Source organism: Pygoscelis adeliae, unplaced genomic scaffold (assembly GCF_000699105.1).
Source record: "Pygoscelis adeliae isolate BGI_AS28 unplaced genomic scaffold, ASM69910v1 Scaffold67, whole genome shotgun sequence".
Taxonomy (NCBI): Eukaryota; Metazoa; Chordata; class Aves; order Sphenisciformes; family Spheniscidae; genus Pygoscelis; species Pygoscelis adeliae.
In genome coordinates this window covers 7,043,032-7,064,375 of record NW_008825271.1, presented here as the reverse complement: position 1 = coordinate 7,064,375, position 21,344 = coordinate 7,043,032, and the positions used below count along the sequence as shown (strand labels likewise).

General features: G+C 42.5%; 1 protein-coding gene across 1 annotated transcript in view; it reads right to left on the bottom strand.

Annotated features, from left to right (window-relative positions):
* The window catches only part of FAM19A1 (family with sequence similarity 19 (chemokine (C-C motif)-like), member A1), a 234,835-nt gene extending 226,146 nt beyond the window's left edge, over nucleotides 1–8,689 (bottom strand). Inside the window, exons 1-2 of the mRNA XM_009329809.1 lie at nucleotides 8,678–8,689; nucleotides 6,409–6,529 (exon numbers count right to left, since the gene is read on the bottom strand). Of these exons, the coding sequence (XP_009328084.1) occupies nucleotides 6,409–6,526 (118 nt within the window). The 5' untranslated portion in view covers nucleotides 6,527–6,529; nucleotides 8,678–8,689. The remainder of the gene's footprint in view (nucleotides 1–6,408; nucleotides 6,530–8,677) is intronic.
* Nucleotides 8,690–21,344: the final 12,655 nt, after the last annotated feature.

Genomic DNA, 21,344 nt, shown 5'->3' with positions numbered 1-21,344 from the left:
GAAAAGAAATCTCCAGCACCGCTCCCATGCAAAAAAAAAATGTTAGCTAGAGAGAACTGTTCTGTACAGAGCATCTGGAAATAGCAAAAATGCTGAATCCCATCAGGAAAATAAATCTTGCTCACAGCAAAGGTTGATTTCACAGCAGAGTGGAAAAGAAAACATTCAAAAGGAAATACAGAGATTAAATGCGGGATAGGATAAAACAATATGAAACTTAATGGGAGAAAACACATCTATCTTATGAGGAAATGCACTTGGATATTGCCTTTTAAAATATAAATGAGCCTTGGACTAAAGTAGGCTAATCATTAAAGGCAGGTTTCTGATGTTATCAGCAGAAATACTTCAGCGCAGAGCAATGTAGTTTGCCTTTGGGGTTTATATTTGTAGGTGCCAAATTTTCCTTGGGACTTAACCACTATAGTATGAATTCTCACAGTCTTTAATACCATGACAGCGAGCTACAAATAGTGCAGTGCACTGAATGGTCCCTTCATGACTCACCAAGGCCCCAAGGCTGCACTTGGAGATGGAGGCTCAGCACCCGGGCGTGGGAAGGGAAGATGCCTGCCGGGGCCATCGCAGCAAGAGGCGCTTTGTGGTCCCTGTTTCCCCAGAGCAGCTTCTGCCACACAAAGAAGGACTTGCTTTGCTCCTGCCTGTGTGGCTGCCTGCAGAGGGGCCTGAAGGAGAGCTGAAGTGGCATGGGCTGGGGATAGGAGCACAGCCGGGAGGAAGGAGAGCGCAGGGGAGACCAAACCAGAGCACAGAGCAATGGCAGTACAAAGCACACGTGCAAGAGGCATTTCCTTCGTTTCAAAGTACCACTGTTAGCGCCTGGCCGTTGCTCTTTTGCACAAGGTATGTGGCAGGAGCGATTGCAGGGAACACAGCCACGCTTCCAGCAGCTCCTGCAGAGGTGTGCCGGGCACAGCGGTCTGCTCAGTGCCCCACCACGCACCTTGGCCGTACTGTTGTTCACAGTCCGTTGAGCTGCAACACCTGCTCCCCCCCAGGTTGCTTCATCTCCCTCGATCAGAAGTAACAAGGCATCACGTTCAGCAGCATGACTGGTGACAGCTTTCCTCCACCTGCAATCGAGCTGTGAGCCTCGCAGCTACGCACCCTTCTCTGGTGAAGGTGGTGTCCTCTTGCCTTTGACCCTCCATTGCCTGCTGGTTGCTCCTTGGCAATGCCTACCTACACTTTCCCCTTGACCTGAGAGACAAGAGCCCACTAAAGTAACAGCTTACAGACCCCAGGAAAAAAAAAAACGTAGCTAACTCCCCAACTGGAAACACACCCTATATGCATGTTGTTTCTCTTTTGGAGATTTGATTTTTCAGAAAAAAATAAAAATCACCGGGTGCAATACTTCTGATAAAGTCTGCTGCTGTAAACAAGCGCATCACACTAGCAGAGTAGGCAGTTGATCGCTATCATGCTGCACTCGTCCTTAAGTGTTTATTTCATTACATCGGTTCTCTGCCTACACAAAATACATACAAATACATTTGTCCACATACATCCAGATATATTCTGTATGTGACCAGGAACAGAGTAAGTTCCTCCAACCTGGATTTCTTTACTTAGCAGCTGGTAGTTTCACATTTTCAAGAACAGACTGTGAGGGCCAGAGATATATAACAGAAAGGTATCACAAGAGAGGTGATTTCCAGTGAGTGACTGGAATAGCTTGTTGTGAGCAGGTTTTTCTGATCATGAACAAACCGGGATATGTATGATGCCTCCTGTGCATTTATTGGTGTAAATGAGATCTGAATCAGGCCTTGGAGCTTATAAATTTGTTCATTTTAACACAGCAAGAAATACCAGTTGTCAGCTTTCGTGTCCGTGACGTGATCTACTGGATATTGGCTAAGTTGTTGCATGGCAATTTGGATATTGTGTACTGAAGGCAACCATCGGCATTCACACAGTATGATTAATGGAATACAATTCTTGCTAATCACAGAAACTGTAGACATTTATATATTAACTACCTAGTCCTACACTTGCTTCTATCAATACCAAGAGCAAAAGTCCTGTTGAATTCATCTTCCAGATCTCAGTTGCTCTGCAAACTAGAGACACGTATTTTATTTACACTTTCCTGAGGAATTAGATTCAGACCAAGATTCTTCTCAGTCTGTTTTGAACTGAATAGCCACATATATGGGGCATATGAAAATAGCAGACCTTTTGAAATGTGAAAATATGCAGTTTCCCCAAGGCTATAAAAAACAGTGGGAAGGCCAAGATCAGAACTAAGAAATTTTCTGCTCACAGCCACAGACTCAAGTCTCTGCAAAATGCTGTCTACTGAGAAACATGCTCAGAGCATCCTTAGGTTGATATTGCTTGTTAGTTTGTGTAGAATTTCTTTGAGACTGGTTTTCCTCCTCGTAATATGAAGTATAGAGAATCACTTCTTGAGATGATTTTTAATGAGCACATCATTAACTACTGTCACAATAAAAGGCACTTCATGTTTAGTAGACATACGATTCCAGCCTTGATTCAGTCCATGATTTCTTCCTCTGAATAGGCCTATTTTTAATTAACATATTTGCAAATGCCAGCATTGCTACAGTAGGTACATGTTTCCACTTGTGTCTGCCTCACATCTTTACACTGTATGCAAGACTAACCCAGCATCCTTAACGCACACCTAATTATCTTGCGTGAACTTACAGGTGAATCCAATGTACTTCCCTGTATTTTTAAGCAACACGTGGTCAGAGCTGTCCACTGCGACTCAGTACTAGCTGATGGTCCTCACCAGGAGCAAAACATCCCTCATTTGTGGAACAAAGCCAGAAAATTCACTAAGAATTGCATGATTGAGGGGGGAGTGGTTATTTTTATCTTTTAAACTTGAACCCTTTGCTTTGTTAGTATCTTGCTGTCTTGCCAAATGCCAGCATCTACTTCCTACCTCTGGGCGGGGCCAATCCTGTCAATCAGATGACCAACGGACTCTCACAGGCACTCAACTAACTCTGCAAATCACAACCCGTCCACTCTATTCCTCAGGCCAATTCAACAACTCTACAACTGTGTGTATCTCGGAGCCTAAAATGGCCAACGTGGAATTCTTCTCATTACCACTGCTTCTTACTAAATCACACAGAAGTTACATGCTTGAAAAAAATTGAGATTTGTTTCCACATAAAGTTATTTCCTGTGAATGCTTTCACACGTCCTCTGCCTAACATAATTTTCATGAAAATGAAATATAGTCATAACAAACCTGCAGAAAGCCATGCGTATTACCCAAGGGGAATTATACTGCATGTTCATACTGGGTGTTCAGCTAGCTTACTCCAAAGGTCTCCTCCAGATCCCAGCAAAGAAAAGCCTGAAAATCTACCCTGCCCACCTCACCTATCAGGGTCACAAGGAACAGCCACCAATACTTAACTGTACTTAACAGCAGCATTCAAACTTTTTATTGTGTTAATGAGGCAAGAAAGAATTCATGAACAGGTACAGATAATACAGCATCATCCATCTTATATTCAAGTAATATTTACCATGCCCTTACTATCTGTGCCTGCCTGCCAACATTTCACAGAAAATAAAGCTACAGTCAATTACAAATACTGTCATGTAAAGCAGTTTATCACATTTGTTTTCAGGTTCATACCTTCTGCTAAGTCATCTAACTGAATGAAGAAGTACTGAATTATAAAACTGAAAAATTATACTACACTGAAAGGAAGCTTTAAACTTTTGTGATTGCACGGTGTGTAGAAATCTATTTCAACCCATTCAGACGCTTGCTTAAAAAAGTTTCAGGAAAAAAACACAAACAAGCTCAGAAATCTGATGATAAATTAACCTTTTCATATATTGCCCTTGATTTCCAGGGTTTCAAAACTGGATTAACCGCAGTAGTACAGATGAGTATATTCACTGTGCTAATCCACTGAGTTCAGTTCAAGTTTATTATGCTAAATACACTCCAGGAGGATTTTATCTTTTACCTGCACCTTCCTGTGCTCAGTGAGACTCTTCTATTCATCAAGTATGAGAAGCACAAAACAGGGTGGAACCTGCCTTTTTAATTATCTTGTACCAAAGTAGCCCCACGATAGAGCTGAACAGCTCAAATTCTCTTATTTTAGAGCATCTTATTATCTATGGAAGATCACGAACTGAAAGAAAATGTATGCTGAGCTTGCTATTGATTACAGCTCTATTTGCCATGATTCAATAAGTTGAAATTTCATATATGAAATATTAAATTACTGAAATTATGCACTGGCTCATCTGCATCATTTTTTATTCACTTATTTGGCTGAACATTTTAATCTTACTTACACAGTGACTAACTAAAAGTAAATGACGCATTCCCAATATTATAAATATGAAAAATAGGGTGTGCTCAGGGACTGCAGTTGAATACATTAAAATCACTCAGTTTGCTAGTTAACGTATTTCCTTCCCTTTTATACACAACCTTTCACATTCAGTTGGCAGACCGCAAATTCATGGCCTTATAAAACCCACTGTCTTGATTTTCTGTTGTGACAGCAGAAATTGTCCAAAATCTAACAGTTTCCCTAAAGGATGCTCGCTAGCTGGTACTTCCCAGGTGCAGCACAATCTGAATCAGAGGTGAACATCATGTCAAATTCCACTCATCTGTCAATGTAGTGGATTATTTCTTGAGAGACTGAAATTGGCTGCCTGGGATCAGAACACCATCAATCTTATTCATGTAGGGTGCAGAGAAGCTGCCTGAGAAAGGCTCGCAGGAGGGAAAGCTTGGCTGTTTCTAAGTAGGTGATGAGGCAGCTGTAAAACCTTCACTCTATCTGTATCACATGTCTGAGTGAAAGATTTTGTCATTTTTCACATTTCCCCAACACTTGGTATGCATTCCGCGTCTTGCTGTTCTTGCTTCATCAAAAGGTGATTTTTCAAGCTTAGGCAAATGTTGCAGAGCTCTGAATCTGCCCAGCTCTCATTTTTTCTCATAATGTCACTTGTTTCAACTGATTTTACAAAACAAGATTACATTTTCCTTTTACCTTTCTGTTTAGCTGGGCTGTTTTTCCCCATTTCCTTCGCTGGGGGACAGGCTCAAATAACCGGCAGCATTACTTACAATTGCATTGTAATAAGTATTTTGTTCATTTCTCTGCAAGTCCCAAATAAGAACCTCACCACTCAAATTTCAAACACTCTCAAACTTCCAGTGCCAGCTAGTAAACATAACACCATTAGTTAATCAGATGCTCTAACACAGCTACCGAGAGCTGGTCTATCAAAGATTTAGGTCTATTCCTTCATACTATGCATATTTTATTACAAGAAAGCAAGACAATGCCAATACCTGTGACTTTTGGACAAGGAAAGTACTAGGGAAAACTTTCAGTCATTAAGGTTGCTAAAGACCTGCGGTTCAATACCATCCATCTTTGAAGGTATGCCATTAGATTAAAAAAACATTAAAGTATTAGTTGCCACATTATTAAATGATTCATCACTGAGTTAACATTTTCCATCTTTCATTTCCAAAGCTCTTAAAACCTCTCCCACCTTTTTTTGGATCCAAATTTGTGAAGCAACATTCTTGGCCGATCTAATTTTAACCAGATGATAATACTGTGCTAGAATATGCCAACTCCTCAATTTTTAAGCTGGCACATATTCTTCAAAGCGCAATTAACCGTTGAAAAAGTTACATGATCCATTTCTATTAATAAAAACACAGTAAAACTACTAATGTGCAGTCTCTGTGGATCACAACAGTCAAAGTGAGCTGCATTCTCCACCGCTAACCTGTGGGATTTATTCTGACTTTACAGGCATTAACTCCATTGAAAGACAGTCCCAAATTCTCCTCTGGGCTGCACTTCTGCAACCCCATCAATTTTCAGAGGTAAACTTGAGAACCTTAGAATAACTCTCTAAGGCAAACACCTGGCCTCCAGTAAACACTAGTGACTATGAGTGAGATTTGGTGCCAGTATTTTAAGTAACAAACTTATGTTCAGTTTGGGTCAGATACTGCAGAGTTATCCAAACTTGTGCTGTCACAATATCTTTCAGAGTTATACACCCACTTCAGAACTGAACAAAATGGGGAGAAGGGGAGATAGAAATAAGGACAGAGGAAGAGACAGAGCAACTAAATGGTTATCCCAAATGGGATTCCTGTGTTGGGAAGTTGTTAGCAGATGACATTAAAGGATGAATATTCCAATATCAGATTGGCAAAGCACAACACGTTAGACCGACCCAAAAAAGATGCTGTGCAATATGAAGGCAAGCAACTCAAAAGTTAAATGATAAAGTGGATTTTATGATTATTCAATCATTTATCAAGACAGACATAAGCACGGGCAGAAAGCCTGCAATCTTATGGCATCCCACAGCTGATCTCAGTCCTACCTGGTCTGTGCAGGTGATGCTGCTGGAAAGTGTGATGGAGGGACCCCTGACAGAGCAGCATTGCACAGGCACTTATCCACAAATACAGGACCCAGGACATTGCAGAGACCACTGCCATTCTCTAAACAAAATATTAGACAGACATTATTATCCATTGCCTTACAGCACACAGAATAGTCAGCTTCCATTACAACAGTATTTTTAATTTTTTTTTTTTTATACACTCCTTTTGCTAAATGTCTTTTGTCTCCGTGTTATTATTACCCCCTGCAGGATGCAATTGTTGTACAACAAAGGTCATGTCCAAAAAGGACAGTTGAGGTAACAAGATGTCAACACAGGAGCCTGGATAACTTTAATGATTCAATGGTAAAAATGAAACTGTAATGATCTGAGGACTAAAAATACCAAAACCAACGTAAATAGAAGGCTGGAAAATACTCCTATGCTAGTCCATAGCTGAATTTACAAGAGTTAAAAAAAAATCACACAGCTAGCTTAAAAAAAAAAAAAGAACATGGTGTCCAGACAGCATCAAAACTACTTTAAACACATTACAGATAGGCATAAAACATCATCAGATATCTGAGATGCATTTCAAAAATACTCTAGCCCCAAGACTGGAAGGCTAATACTGACCCAGAAGGTAACAGCTTATTGTTTTTGACTTTTGCGAGCATTAATTTTTAATCATGATGCTGTCTGCTAAACAAAGTAATTGTTTCTCAGAATTATGTTCTAATCCCCAGATGAAATCTGCTTCCTTTTGTCCAACCTGTGCAAAGTTGGAGTATGGCCCGACTGAATTTCATATGTACCTTATAGAAGATTTGATCTTTTCACAAAGCAAGTTGTGTCAAAATTTTAAGGAGATTCCTATTGTAAAGGGAAGAGCAATGTCTTCGTCTCCCGGTGCTGGCATACTTGGCCATCCAATACAGACAACTGTGATTTTTCATATTTGCATTCATTATCGTACTAATTTTACTGGCTAATTTTACTTTAGTACTGGCTAAATTTCCCTCTGACTTTTTAACTTCAACAGCTCTTTCTCAATGCCTGCAAGGATCGGGAGGTTTGCAAGGCTCAGCTACGCTACACATTGTCCAGCTCCCTTAACAACACCTTCTGCTGCATTTCGTATTGCCAAATTAATCAAACTTCAGGCACTCTCCTTATTCAGCCAATGACATGATGCCATTTTCTATCTAATAATCCAATCAGCTGAACATCATTTTCACAGAGCAAGAAAGACTTTGAAAGATTAAATCTCTCACATAGAAAAATCATTGCCTTAAACAAAAATTAAAAAATAAAAAGTCTGTATGTGATATATCAGGGTGATTACTGCAGTAGGAAAATTAACAATATTAAAATAGTGAAATACAGCGGTAATAAAATATATGGATATAATTTTTTTTTTCCCTGATTTTAAAGAAGCATACAGTCTTTGGGAAGATTTTTAAGTCTAATTGGCTGAAAAGAACCACATCAACTGACAAGTATAATTAATAGAAAATACCAAAACATTATTTTGATCAGCATGAGGCTCTTCCTTTCTCTGTACTGAGTGTTTGATGCACTGTTTAGCATATAATTAATTTCATTTCCGACTGTGTACTTTGCAGTATACAGTGTACTTTTTCTCCTCTCTTTTTAGACCCATTTATCTTGCAAAATAGATTCCATCCCCTCAGATCAGGGAGCTCCCAGTAGGCTTCCCGTGTCTTCAGGAATTAATGCCTTCTTGTCATATTTGGTGCTCCCGTGTTTTTTATAAAACAAGGCAAGAGGGAAAGGTGACTCTCACACAGGGATATTTCAGGTATTCAGGCTATTTAAACTGAACTTTAAAAATCCTAGCCAAACAGTGAAGCAACAGCAAAGCAAAGGCAAACTTCTACAGCCTGCTGAATGCTCCTGTGTCTTTCCTCGGGCATCATATTCTTAACCACATGGACAGCAGACTGACTTAACCCACTCAGCCTTTATTACTTGCTCTCTGCTCCCCTCCCCCCTCCCCTTTTTTTTTTTTATAAAAACCTTTTTCAAACTACACTAATTCAAACTACCTTTGCTCAAAACCCAGTATATCTCAGAAACGTTTCTTCATGCACTTGTTTGTCAGCAAACTGCCGTCACATACACACTTTTACACCCAAATCATCTTATCAGTAGTAAGAAACACAGCAGTGAGTATTCCTCTGCTTATTATCTGATGAGTTCCAGATCTGCTTTCTGAATCTTAAATCCTAAAGAAGCTCCTTACCTGAGTAATCCAACCAAGAGCAGAGCACTCTATTAGTGTTCATTGGAAAGATCTAACACTTTTTTAAATCCATCTGTATCACAATAAGGGATTTTTAATAGCTTCCCAATAATCTTCTTTATCAGGATTAGAAGAAAAAAAAAAATCTCTTTTGTTACAAATCCTGTTCCCAGAGTAAAGAAGACATCTGAGCTCTCAGACTCTGCCGTCAGAAAAGTGGCCAAGGTTTGAGGGGTGGAAACCTTCTCATTTTCACCTTTAAATCATCTCCTAGCATCACCTTCTGCTTGATGAGACCTTTGAAGTGATCTTGAGATAATTTGCAGCTTCCAGGATACTTAAAGATGAGGAGCAGTTTATGTTTAACGACAGAGCAGCCTCGCTCCAGCGCAGGCAGTGCAGAGTAAGGCAGCTGTACGTACACCGCTATACGGTGCCGTAAGTACCGTAGCCTATTTCAATACATCCCTGCTCGGGAAAGTATCACATGCCTTAAAGTGACACAGCCCTCGGCTGCAAGCCCCAGCCAGGCACTCCGCTAGTAGCTGGGGCTTAGCAACTGGAGCTGCGTTTAAATACCGGCACTCAGACTTTTGCACAGAGCAGAAGAGCAGCTGGTTTCGTCCGCGAGGAGCAGGTATGAATGGGCAGAGGAGGGTGGAAGAGTGCTGGTGGAAAGGCAAAGCCGTTGGAGAGGCGAAGGGCTAAATACCCAATGAGCAATCTGGGAGATGCGTTAGTTCTGCCGGCAGAGGCTTTATTCCCCAGGCGTTGTTCTTGCACTTATTCGCAAGAGGCAAGTGAGACTTAAGGGAGTCTCTTCCATTTCATAGGAGAGCAGCACATGCTTGTGAACGGGAGGGGTGGTGCAGGGAAAGTGTAACAAAAAACATGGGAAAAATCAGGGGAGGGCAGGAGACTCCTACACACGCCCACGGGCTTTCCAACACCTTGCCACAACTCTGAGTGAAATCTTTCCTTCCAACTCCATTTCCGATGCATCTCGGCAGACAATGGGGAAAGAGCTCTGATTTATTCCTCCTAAATGCTAAAGCTCAGATACTCCAGATTATTTATCACATTTATTTATTGTCCACATCTTAAGTGGCCATTTACAGGAATGGAGTAATTTCCTCTCCCTTTTGTACCATATGTGATTATTTTTTAAAGAGCCATTGTATAGACTTAATATATACCATTCACTTAGCATTACGGCTCTCACGTCTGCCTACAAAAGAGAGAAGGCTTGGAGACAAAACAGAAACTTCCATTTTAAGAGCCCAGGGTGCATGCTATAACACAACGTGGGATTTTTTTTCTTTCCCTTGATAACCTGTGGTAGAAGAGTGTACTACCTTCACTGCTTACCAGCTCCAGACAAAAACCAATAGTAAATAATAACAGTAATAAGTACCCTTACTCTCAAGCACCTCCTTCTCAGCACCCAAGGACATATATCTCAGTGGAGACTCTCACTGAGAGGTGCAATGAGCTTACTTGACAGACCATACACTCCTTTGGAGCTGCTGTATTTTATCGGGTAATGCATATTAAGAGATTGGCCCTGCAGACTAACAGGAACATTACGCTGGTCTCTGCCACAGCGCTCAGAGCAGCGCTTTATTACAGCCTGGAAACAATAAAGCGATCGGGGTGTGTGACAAAGTGACACAGGAGAGCACTGGCGAGTGGACCCTCCCCACACCACGGGCCACCACTGCAGCATGGCTCCCATCAGGTCCCTGAGCAGTGCTGGGGAGGAGACGGTGGCTCAGGACAAGCCTTGTGGTGACCAGAGATGCTTTCAAGAGGTCAACATTTTTTTCAGGTGCTTTGCATGGAAACACGTGGCACAAGTATGGTTGGGGATATAATGTTCCGTTTATTAAAGATTTTCTTGTTCTCCCCAAGAATTTCCTTAGACACTGGAAGAAGGCTGAGAACTGGGACAGTTGCTGCTACTTTCTCAGAAGGGTCTAAAAGTGTCCAAGAAAGCTGATGAGAAGCAACCAAGGCACACCAAGTAATATTAAGTGCTGACGAGCAAGGAACCAGGACCTGGGATCAAGGTGCAGCCGATAGCAGAAGGTGGTGGGTGGCAGGCAGGCTGCTGTGGTTTGCTGCCAAAGCCACAGGGAGGGTCAAGACCTTCCCTCTTTCTACAGGAATGTGGGGAGCTTTCTGTAGCATCTGAGAGGGGCAGGTGATGGGAATTTATTTTAAAATAACGCCTGTTTAACAGGAAATGTTCCCTCTAGGGCTCATGGGGAAGCTACAAGGGAAAGGGTATGGAGTGGGGAGGTGTGAAGCAAGAGGAGGGAGAAGGGCCTCAAGAAGCAAATAAAATCTTCTAGGAAACTGAAGGGCCTTGTGGACAGCGGGAGGAATCAGACAAATTGTGACCACACACCTTGGCAGAGTAGGCAGAGACAGATTTACGCAAGATACAGATTTATGTAAGGTACAGCAGAACTGTCACTCTGCCAAGCGCTGCTAACTCCCAGCTCCATGAGGCTAATGCCACCGTAACCCCTGACAGATGCTGCTATTGCTCAGGACAAGCTCTGCAGAAACATGGGACATGTTGCTTCTGCGGGGTAGGGGGGAGATCAGAGGGACAGAAGAGAATATTAAACAGGCTGCGCTTGCAGTCTTTTCCCTGCCCTGGCTCCCAGCATCAGACAGGAACAGAGGAGTCCTTGGCAAATCTTGCAGAAGCATCCTCACACCTGCTTTGATGTCTTTGCTGCCAATTTTAACTTTCAGCGGACCAACAGGACATGAAACAGCTCCCTTTACCCTGCTTTGAGCTAGGCACAGTGTCATCTTCACCTGATGCTTTGGTTAGCCTCCTCACTTCAGGAGTCACTGGCTTTGTCAAGAGGGGGATGATGCTTTACACGTGCCCATGGGCCCATGTGTTGAATGTGGGGCTACTAAAACTGACACATTGGAAAGAAAATAGGAAGGAAAAATAGGACACTACTGAACAGTCTGCACATTTCAAAATCCTTTGTCGTCAAAAGGGAAGGCTGAAAGGGTAGTTTGTCTCTAGAAAGAATGCAGACGGGGCAAAAGGTTGTGTCAACCATCCTGTGCAATGACAGCTCTCTCCAGCACTGGGGCGGGATGGATCCAAGCCCTGCAGAGGGGCAGAACAGCCTTTGGGTTACGTGGTCTATGCCTGGCTGCTGGGAGGTGAAGCGTCAAAAGGAAGTCCTTCCACCTCCACTCTGATACCTGATGGCAAACAGAGGAAAGGACAGAGACCAGGACCCGAGCTACCCTAGTCAGAGAGCATGGAAAACTGCCTATCCACAGCTCTGATTGAAAGACTCCATGGGGTTGCTGGGAGGGTTGCCAGAAGCAGACCATTACACTGGAGTGATATTTCCAAGGTGAAGGTGGGTTGCAGGGGGTCAGCTGGCATCAAACTGCCTTTGAGACAGGCTGCCTCACACACGCAAGGATTGTATTCACAAGGAGAATAGCCTTTTCCTCCTGGTTCCACCATTCATCTAGAGATGCCAAGTGAATGACAAAAATAGGCAAATAAAAATAAATGCTCTTCACTGCCTGAACCTCTATTTATCACAATTTTCTGTGCACACAGAAAAGGAAAGCATATGCAACTCAGGCAGACTCATGTAGACAGCAGATTGGTACTTGCACCCAAATAAGGGTCTCTGGCCTCTACTTTCTGCACGCTGCCTCCTCTGCCTCTCTCTCCACCTCCGCCACACGCTCCTTTTCCCCACATAGAGATTTAACACGGCAAATCCCAGGCATGTCTCTTACAAGGTCTGAAGAAGGCTCACCACCTTTGAAATGCAAAGCTCGTTAGTTTTAGTGCTTCTGGGACAATGAAGCTTTGCTTTTCACAGATTGTGTTCTCCATCCCTCCCAGCTGCTTCCACCCACCCTACAAATCTCTTTCCTGTAGGCCCAAACTCAGTCTTGGTTGCTGCCTGGGCAACAGGCAGTGCACATTGCAGCTCCTCAGTACCTGCGTGTTCCTGCCCCAGGTGAGCCAAGTGTAGTCTAACAGCAAGCTTTACCTTACCTCCACTGAAAGACAAAATACCGACTCTCTTGTCTTATGTCCACAACATTTATGGAAGCCTTCTTAAAATCTGACAGAGCAGAAGTTTTTCTTGGCCCCCCAGCCTCCCCACACAGCTTGTCTTCCACTGAAAACCAGCAGCTGTGTGCATGAAGATTGATCTGCCTACATGTAATAGCCTGAAGAGCAACCACAAAGCCCAGAGTAACACCAGCCAAGCAGCAATCCTCATCCAGGGCCCTATGTGTTTCTGGCTCTTGGTTTCTTTCCCCAGTGGAACAGGAAGCACAAACACAAGCAGGATTCTTTTGGAACAGGGAGAGCACAAGATCTATGGGTTTCCTAGAAGTCAGCTGTGGACACAGCTTTGCCCAAATGCTTATATGCCATGTTCAACGCATAGGAGCGTAGCAATGTTCGATGTTTTACATGCACATCCCCTGTGCTCAGCCAGATGCTCACAGTAGTGCTCCGCTTCCTTTCTAGCACTTTTGATGTATTCCCAGGAAAACCTTCCCTGCCCTGAGACTTCCCTTTCTCAGTCCCCACCACTTTTCCTCCTCTCTTGAAGGAGGTCTGGTCCAACCACAATGACTGAACTGAACTTATTTCCTTTCCCTCCTGCGTCTTCTACAACAACATTAAATCCTTTACTCTGTATTGTCAGGCTTTCTTCTCCTTTAGGTTTTCCAGTGGCAAGAGAAGACGCACTGATTTTCCTAGAGGTAGCCATAATGACCATGCAAAGCTCAGCCAGAAAGCTTCACAATTTTTCATGCAGGAAGAACATCAAAGAGATCTGGTGATTCATCTGGCTGCGACCACAGCCTCTGCTGGTCAAACACAAAGACTATATACACGACAAGCCTAAAGAAGCAGAGCTGAACAACAACATGTGCAGGGAAAACATTTCCCATGGGAGCCCAGGAGCTGGTTCAGACAGTTATTGTCTCACCTCAAGTACAGGGTGCTGGGAAATTTGCTCTGTTCCCAGCATAGGTGCAGCTACGTAGGTATAGGGGACTGGGCAAGGACACAGCAACACCAGGGAACAGCGCAACACACTCAATGGAGAAGCTCCGCTTGGCACCCAGAAACCTGGTAGCTCCTTCCTACCCTCTTATCTCATGCCACACCGCTGCAGCGCCTCTCTCTTTGCTACCTCAGCCACACCAACCTTGCTTGGCAGAAGCAGCAGTTTTGTCAGCCGTTCCTCCCCCCACCCCCAAATTTACAAGGAAGATCCAACCAGCAAGATGTCATAGCCAAAGCCATTAGGAAAACAAAACAAAAAAACCACAACAAACTGCAAGAGCTCCATAAGTAGCTTGTACTGGAAAACAACGAAGAATTAAATAACAAGTCTGAATATTGACAAAAGCAGAGAGAAGCAAGAGCAGAGCACAAAAGGAAAGATTTTCACACTTATTTATCCCAGCCTACCTTAAAGGTGCTGCTATTCCTTGTTAAAGGGATACCTAGTCTTCACAACTACTGTGTTTGGGAGGCAAAGATTCTGCTTCTTAAAGTTTTTCCATGCCTAAGAAAGGAGAGAAAGAAAAAAAGAGCACATCTATATTTGTCAAGGAAGTTTATATCAAAAAGTTTGTGTCCTAGTTATTTTTACAGTATGTAGGACAATGCACAAAAAAAAAAATCAACCCTTATCTATAACTTGCCATTAGCCAACAAGATCAGTACTTGCTAAGGATTAATAAGACAGATTATCTGTGCAGTACATTATCATCATGCAACAAAATTTCAATAGCACTCAGTATATTCAAAATATAACCATAAAAACATGACTGTGCTCAGGATATCATGGCAGGTAAATATAACCTCCGTATAATGGAGACAAGTTGTTTATTTAGTTTCCATTCAGAGATACCAAAAAGCAAAGAAATCTAAGTTAAAACAGCCCTAGAGCGATGCCAGTCATGGTGTTCTCGTCAAGCAGTGACACTGTTATCCTTCATCAGCTATACATTAGCTGGAGAGATCATCCTGATCTGAAAATCCAGAATCTCCTCATTGATTCTCAACTTCAGCATAGCACAAACTCGAGAACCTTCAGCCCCGACATTCTTATAGTAGCTTAGTTGAACCCATTACATGGAATACTATTGAAATATTCCCAGTTTCAGAACAAACAATTACTATTGTCAGTCTGCTGTTGCCTTTCCAGACCAGCTAAAACCACATTACATGCAAGACCCGTCTACAGCAGACAAATCATGCACCAGAGTGCATGAACTGAAAATTAGTATATCTATAGTCAGAGAGGACACTCGGTATTTGATTTATCAGTTTCAGTATGTCAAATATCAGTCCCAAAGCACAGGTTTACTATTTACTTTTGCTGCTGAAAAGTCAATTTTTACATGAAGGTACAAGTGTTTTCAATATTCACAACATAAATAAAATAAATCCAACAGAAGCAAAGCAATTGAGAGACTCTAGGAGACAAATTCACTATGGTGAGTTCAGACATGGCCCCTGGGCTGTCTTCACTCCCTGTAGGCTTGCTATGTTCCTACCTTTCAGTTAACAAACAACAGGTCTCCATTATCTCCAGGTAATGAAAAAAAGGAGGCTTCAACAGCAGCTAAAGTAAGCCACTTCCATCAAAGTTCACATATTTCAGACATCAGCATAGAAATGGGGCTATCTAGGAAACATTTCTCCCTATAGCATTGCAGCAAGCCATCCCCAGCTCGATACCCCATCTCCTTCCCAGCTGGGCTGTGACAGACACTCCCCTGGCCCAGCCAGCCAGCCTCCCACCTTCTCCTGGCATAGGGAAACTTGTAGGAAAAGCAGCCGGGACCCATAGCAGAAAGGTTCCCACACAGAACAAAGCTCAAAAATACATCAACTCTTTCCTGGCTGCCCCCTCCCCTCCCAAGCCTCACTGGGAAGAGAAAGAGGTTCCCCAACACACCATGAAAGCCCAAATCATGAACACAACCAGGAACCCACTCCTCCAGCCCCAAAAGTCTAGCTCCCAAGTACCAACCTTGAAAAAACAGGTCTGAGCTCACAGGCAGGGTTAGCTCTTTTTTCTGACCCCCCCCTTAACTCAAAGACTTTTTTCTATAAATTTTTGGTGGCTGCTGCTGCCCCCACTCCCAGAACAAACACCACCATCACCCCTCCCTACTCTTCTCACCTCCTTCTACAGATTGGGAACTTTTATAAGCTCCACCTGAGCCTTTAAAGGGTCCACAACCTCGCACAGGGATGAGCTGGTTTGAAGGCTCAAAAAACTATCAGGTGCAAAGTATTTTTTGGTTAGAGTAAATCCCAGTGACAAGGCACAACCAGGCTGATTTGGGAAATATTCCAGGATGGTTGTGCTGTGTGCTAGGGAACACTGCATGGAGCTCTGCTATGAGCTTCGTGCCTCTCCTGGCTGTGAAATGTCTTCAGGCACCCAGGTATGCCTGGGTGCTCCAGTACACATCAAATGCACGTCCTGGCACAAACCAGCACCTGTGCTTAGAAACATCTTATTTTGGAAAGAAAGCTTTGGCTCGTACCTCTGCAAAAGGAAAATGCAAGGAGCCAATTCAGCTCTGCAGTGTTGGGCTTCTGGTTGTGATAACTCCAGGTGCTACCCTGAAAACAGCACTTTAAAGTCTACAAGCTCTGCTCGGCCCCAGCTGCCGAGGCAATCTCAGCTCCTGTATTACACTAGGGGATTGACAAATAGCTTATTTGCAAATCCATGTATTTGCTTCCACTTTATCACAAAGAAAGCCAGTGATGGAAAAAACATTAACAAATTGAGAGGTTTCTTTGCTACTTGCCCCCTGCAGAGTGAACTCTTATAACGGATTCACTATATGATCTTAAATTATACTTCAGTTTATGACTTCTAAAATGCCCTGGATTCTGCAGGGGCACGGCGTGGCTTCCACACACCTATTTTAGCATGCTTGGAGATCCTCAGATTAGAGGTGCTACATAAGGAAATTTGGTTGTGGATGAAATGCACTAGTGTGCAATACTGTAGTCTAGAGTTTGTAGGAAAACCTTGAAAAGATAAAGCAGGCAGACAGGTACAATTTCTAACTTCAGTTCTGTTCATGAAAAAAAACCCAACCAACCAAGAAAATTAGAAAGCAACACAAAAGACACCCTTAAAGGGGTGGAAACAAGAGACTGGGGAACATTCTCCCACTGGAACAAAAAAAAGTGAGAATCAGCATGAATCACAGAATCAGAGAATCATAGAATAGTTTGGGTGGGAAGGGACCTCTAAAGGTCATCTAGTCCAACCCCCCTGCCGTGGGCAGGGACATCTTCAACTAGATCAGGTTGCTCAGAGCCCCGTCCAACCTGACCTGGAATGTTTCCAGGCATGGGGCATCCACCACCTCCCTGGGCAACCTGGGCCAGTGTTTCACCACCCTCAGCGTAAAAAATTTCTTCCTTCAATCTAGTCTGAATCTACCCTCTTTTAGTTTAAAACCATTCCCCCTTGTCCTGTCACAACAGGCCCTGCTAAAAAGTCTGTCCCCATCTTTCTTATAAGCCCCCTTTAAGTACTGAAAGGCTGCAATAAGGTCTCCCCGGAGCCTTCTCTTCTCCAGGCTGAACAACCCCAACTCTCTCAGCCTTTCTTCATAGGGGAGGTGCTCCAGACCTCTGATGATTTTTGTGGCCCTCTTCTGGACCCGCTCCAACAGGTCCGTGTCTTCCCTGTGCTGAATATGTGATATACAGCAGCCAATACTTCCCTGATGCCATCACTTTAACAAACACCATACCTTAAGATTTAATTCCTTGTCACAGCTATGGGCTTTGTCCTTATTTAAGAAAAACACTCCAAGGAAGCACTCTCTTCCACACCTCATCTACTTGTTTGCAGGGCTGGGCAGAAAGCTGCAGCCAGAGCCCCGTGTGCTGTACTAGTGCTGGAAACGGTTAGTTTCCGAGTAAGGAATTAGTGCATGAAATGAGCATGGAAAAAAAATCACATACTGTTCTGCCTTTGCTTCAAAACAGGTTGGTTGATTGACAGCAAACCCTATATAATAATTCCTTCCAGGCAGATGGCAAGATCACGATTTGCTCTTCAGTTGCAATTTTCTGCTGCTTCTCACAAGCAAACTAACTACGTGATCTACCAATAAGAAGGGCCTGGGCTGTTTTATGTGTGTTTTACAACACTCACATCAAAACATATGGATTAATATTGTGACTAGTTCTCATATTCCATTTTGTAAAAATTTGCCTTGAATTTGCTTCCAACATCTCGTAGCTGATCGTATGTAGAGAATAGCTTCAGAAATCCACACAAAAGCAACTTGTAAATTCCTACACCACCCCTGACAGACAATACCCTTCGGAACGTTTGCGTAGGTGTTGAAAATCTTGCCATACATCTCGAGCTCTCTCAGCACGTATTGTTTTTAGGCTGCCATCTGCTAATGCACAGTTCCACCCTAAGAGAGATGCAGGAGCGCTCCAGTCTCCAGTCTGTTCTGTTTTCAGATATACTCTTTCATTTCTTCCAATTCCCAACACTCAGATTCTGTCATTCTTAACCCTGACTGTAGTTACAAAGTTCAAGAGACCCAGCACTGCTAATTTTCAGTGATAAAGAACATTTATGGAACACGTATCCAGGCATTTGCTTTAATGAACCAAAGCAATGCTTTGCGCAGCGTTGTCCCTGGAAGCAGATTCATTTGTCTCCGTGTCATCTGGTATGCACGTAGAGAGGTGCTGGGCCGATCAGGAACTTTTGAAGCACTCATTTTCAGTGCCTGTATACTAAAAGCGCGTGTATTAAGTTGGTGGCAAGGGAAGAAGACCACTGCCAATGAAATAATGTGGGTAACATCTTGAACAAAGCAAGCCATGCACATCACAGTGCAGAATGTTGGGATCTAATTATCATAGTAAATAAGGAATGATGAACATTATACTTGACTGATTTTGTTCTTCACTGAAATTGTCAGTAGTACTCTTTGTCTTACTGCTGATTTTGCTTCACTACCGGGCACATTAGCAAGATTTATAAGATGATACTTAATTCTATTTTTTTTGTTAGAAAACAAATTTATAAGGGACGATTCAGGTTAAGTTTGCTATGTGGGATCCATCACTAAAATATATTGGAAGCTACAAATTTAACTCTAGGAAACTGAGGAGTATGTTATCGCACGCCAGCTGAAATTTATCTGCTTTGATCCTTTTTTTATATTCCTCTCCTCCCACACATCCTTTTTACTACCCCACCTTCTTCTCAGGTTTTCAAAGATTTTGTTGTCCTTTGCTTCTGTATAAAATACTAGATTCTTTTGGCATTGTAGGCTCCGTACATCAAATTGTTGTTCATGTCACACCCTGACTTCTGTGCACCAAGCAGAGAAGTCAGAATAAGCGAGCATACACAATGGCACAGAAATCCTTCCCATATTGCTTGCAAAGCATGAAAGTGAATAAAAGAGGACCAAGAAAAGAAAATACAGATTGGAAAATGAAAATATAAAGGGGTGTGTGTTTAAAGGAGGCACAACTAGTAGTTTTGCTTTTTTTCCAGCTTGTACAGCAATCCTCTCTCTCATTCCCTAAATTGCACAAAAATGGTTTGGTAGACTTAAGTTATATGTTTTCCTTGATTTCAATAACCAAGGTAAGCCAGAACAATCTTTTCCATTGAAAAAAGATTTCTTTTTACATCTAAGCTGCAGTAGCAGTTTTTTGTTTCTTCTATCTATGCTTCAGCAAAAGATTGCAACTGCCTTTTTACAAGCTTTTAGTTGCTAGAGATATAAACTCTCTCTCCAAAGTATGACAGATGAATTCTCATGCAGTGAAATATGATACCTTTCAGAGAGCCTGAAAGCAACTAATAGATTTTCAGGAAAATGCTGAAAATTGGCTTAATGTTGCATAAATAAAGATATTTATGCAACCCGGAATAAAATTCTACCACAAGCAGGCGGCTAGGCCCAACTTATGATAGCAAAGCCTTTTTTGACAGTTTGCGTGGGTCTTTAATGGACATGGGGTCATTTGCTGGCCTTCTGAATCTCACCTGATATAGTCATCATAGCTAAATTTTAAGTATGAATCATTTTCCAGGCAGCATAATATCCAGTTGGCTCCTCCTTCCATTTCCCCACAGGGGGCTGAAAAATGTTAAACTGTTCTCTTCACAATTAAATTCATGAAACACTTAAATTCTATGGCAGCCAGACACCAAGGAACAGGAAAATCATTTCATCTCATAATGTTTTAGAGCCCCTAGGCAAATGTAAACAGTGTACGCTGTGATAGATGAAGGATTTATTGCTGCTGCTGAACAGAGAATCTGCTGATTTATTTTTAATTCCAGTAGATTTTTGAGGGTAATTTCTTTATTACAGAATTTTGGTGGAATTATTTTTTAGGAAGTTAGAACACACCAGACCCATTTGTGTGGAAATGCATTTTAAACAAAAAGATACAGAACCAAATCAATCTGTATTGAACTAACACTTGTCTGTAATAGTGAATCATTATTGCACTCACTCTCCTGCCAGAGCATAAAAGGGGGCTTGAGCTCTCTCGCATATCACAGCTTCTGGAGTCCAAGTAACATTCAATAGGCTGCCACTGGAGGTGCTGCTGAAGCAAGCTTAAGCTTGGGCAGAGAAGCGTCTAAGTTACTTTTATATTCTTGCAAATATTTTACCCAAGGTTAGTTTCATTGATTTTGCTGAGGAAAAACATCACTAAACTCTGCACCCAAGTGCTGTTTTAACCATTCATTTATATACGACTCAGAATGACAAAGGTTACCTTTTTGCGTCAGTACATCTCTGCTAGTATATCAAATTCACAGAAGTGTTAGCAAAAATATGACTTTATGTCATGCCACTTACTTTTACAGTAAGCACGTAGCTTTACTGGAGTGCACTCCTCTGCTTCAGCTGTACTCAGCAGCCTTGGGAACAGTTTGGAAGACTAAAGGAGGGTAAATTCAGTTTCATGGCAGAGGTTGAGCCGCAAGTCTTCAACACCAGTTAGCAGCAGCACGTAGGGACAGCCATCCACACACCAGACGTCTGTCTCCGTGGCTCTCGAAGCTCCAGCAGCGGTCTGTCATCTTGTGTCCTCCTATCTTTTTGTCCTGTCCAACCCGCTGACTGCTATTGCAATCTGCAGGTGAGCGCTCTGGGCAGAAGCCACCTCCGTTATATCTACGTGTATGAGATCTAGCACTAGTGGGCTGAGCTGTGAGTAGAGCCTGTGGCCACGCCACACCACAGCTAAAGAAAATCATAAGGAGTCGCAATCTGGTCATCACCATATTTGACGATTCATCACCTATGTCTCCACTAAAAGGTGCCTGCATATTATGCAAGTAATTCAAAATCTTTTTCATTCTCTTCTTACCCTCCATGCTTATTTAGTAGAGCCGAGAGTAAACAGGAGGTTTGTTTTAAAAAATGTGTAATTTCTGAATTTCTTTTCAAAGATGCCACAGAAATCACTCCAGAGTATCTGCCAAGCTGGCATTCCCCTAAGACTGCTCCAGCTCTTTGCTTTGGCTAACTTGAAGCAAGAACTTGAACCATATCTCAGATAACTGCTGTAGAGAATCAG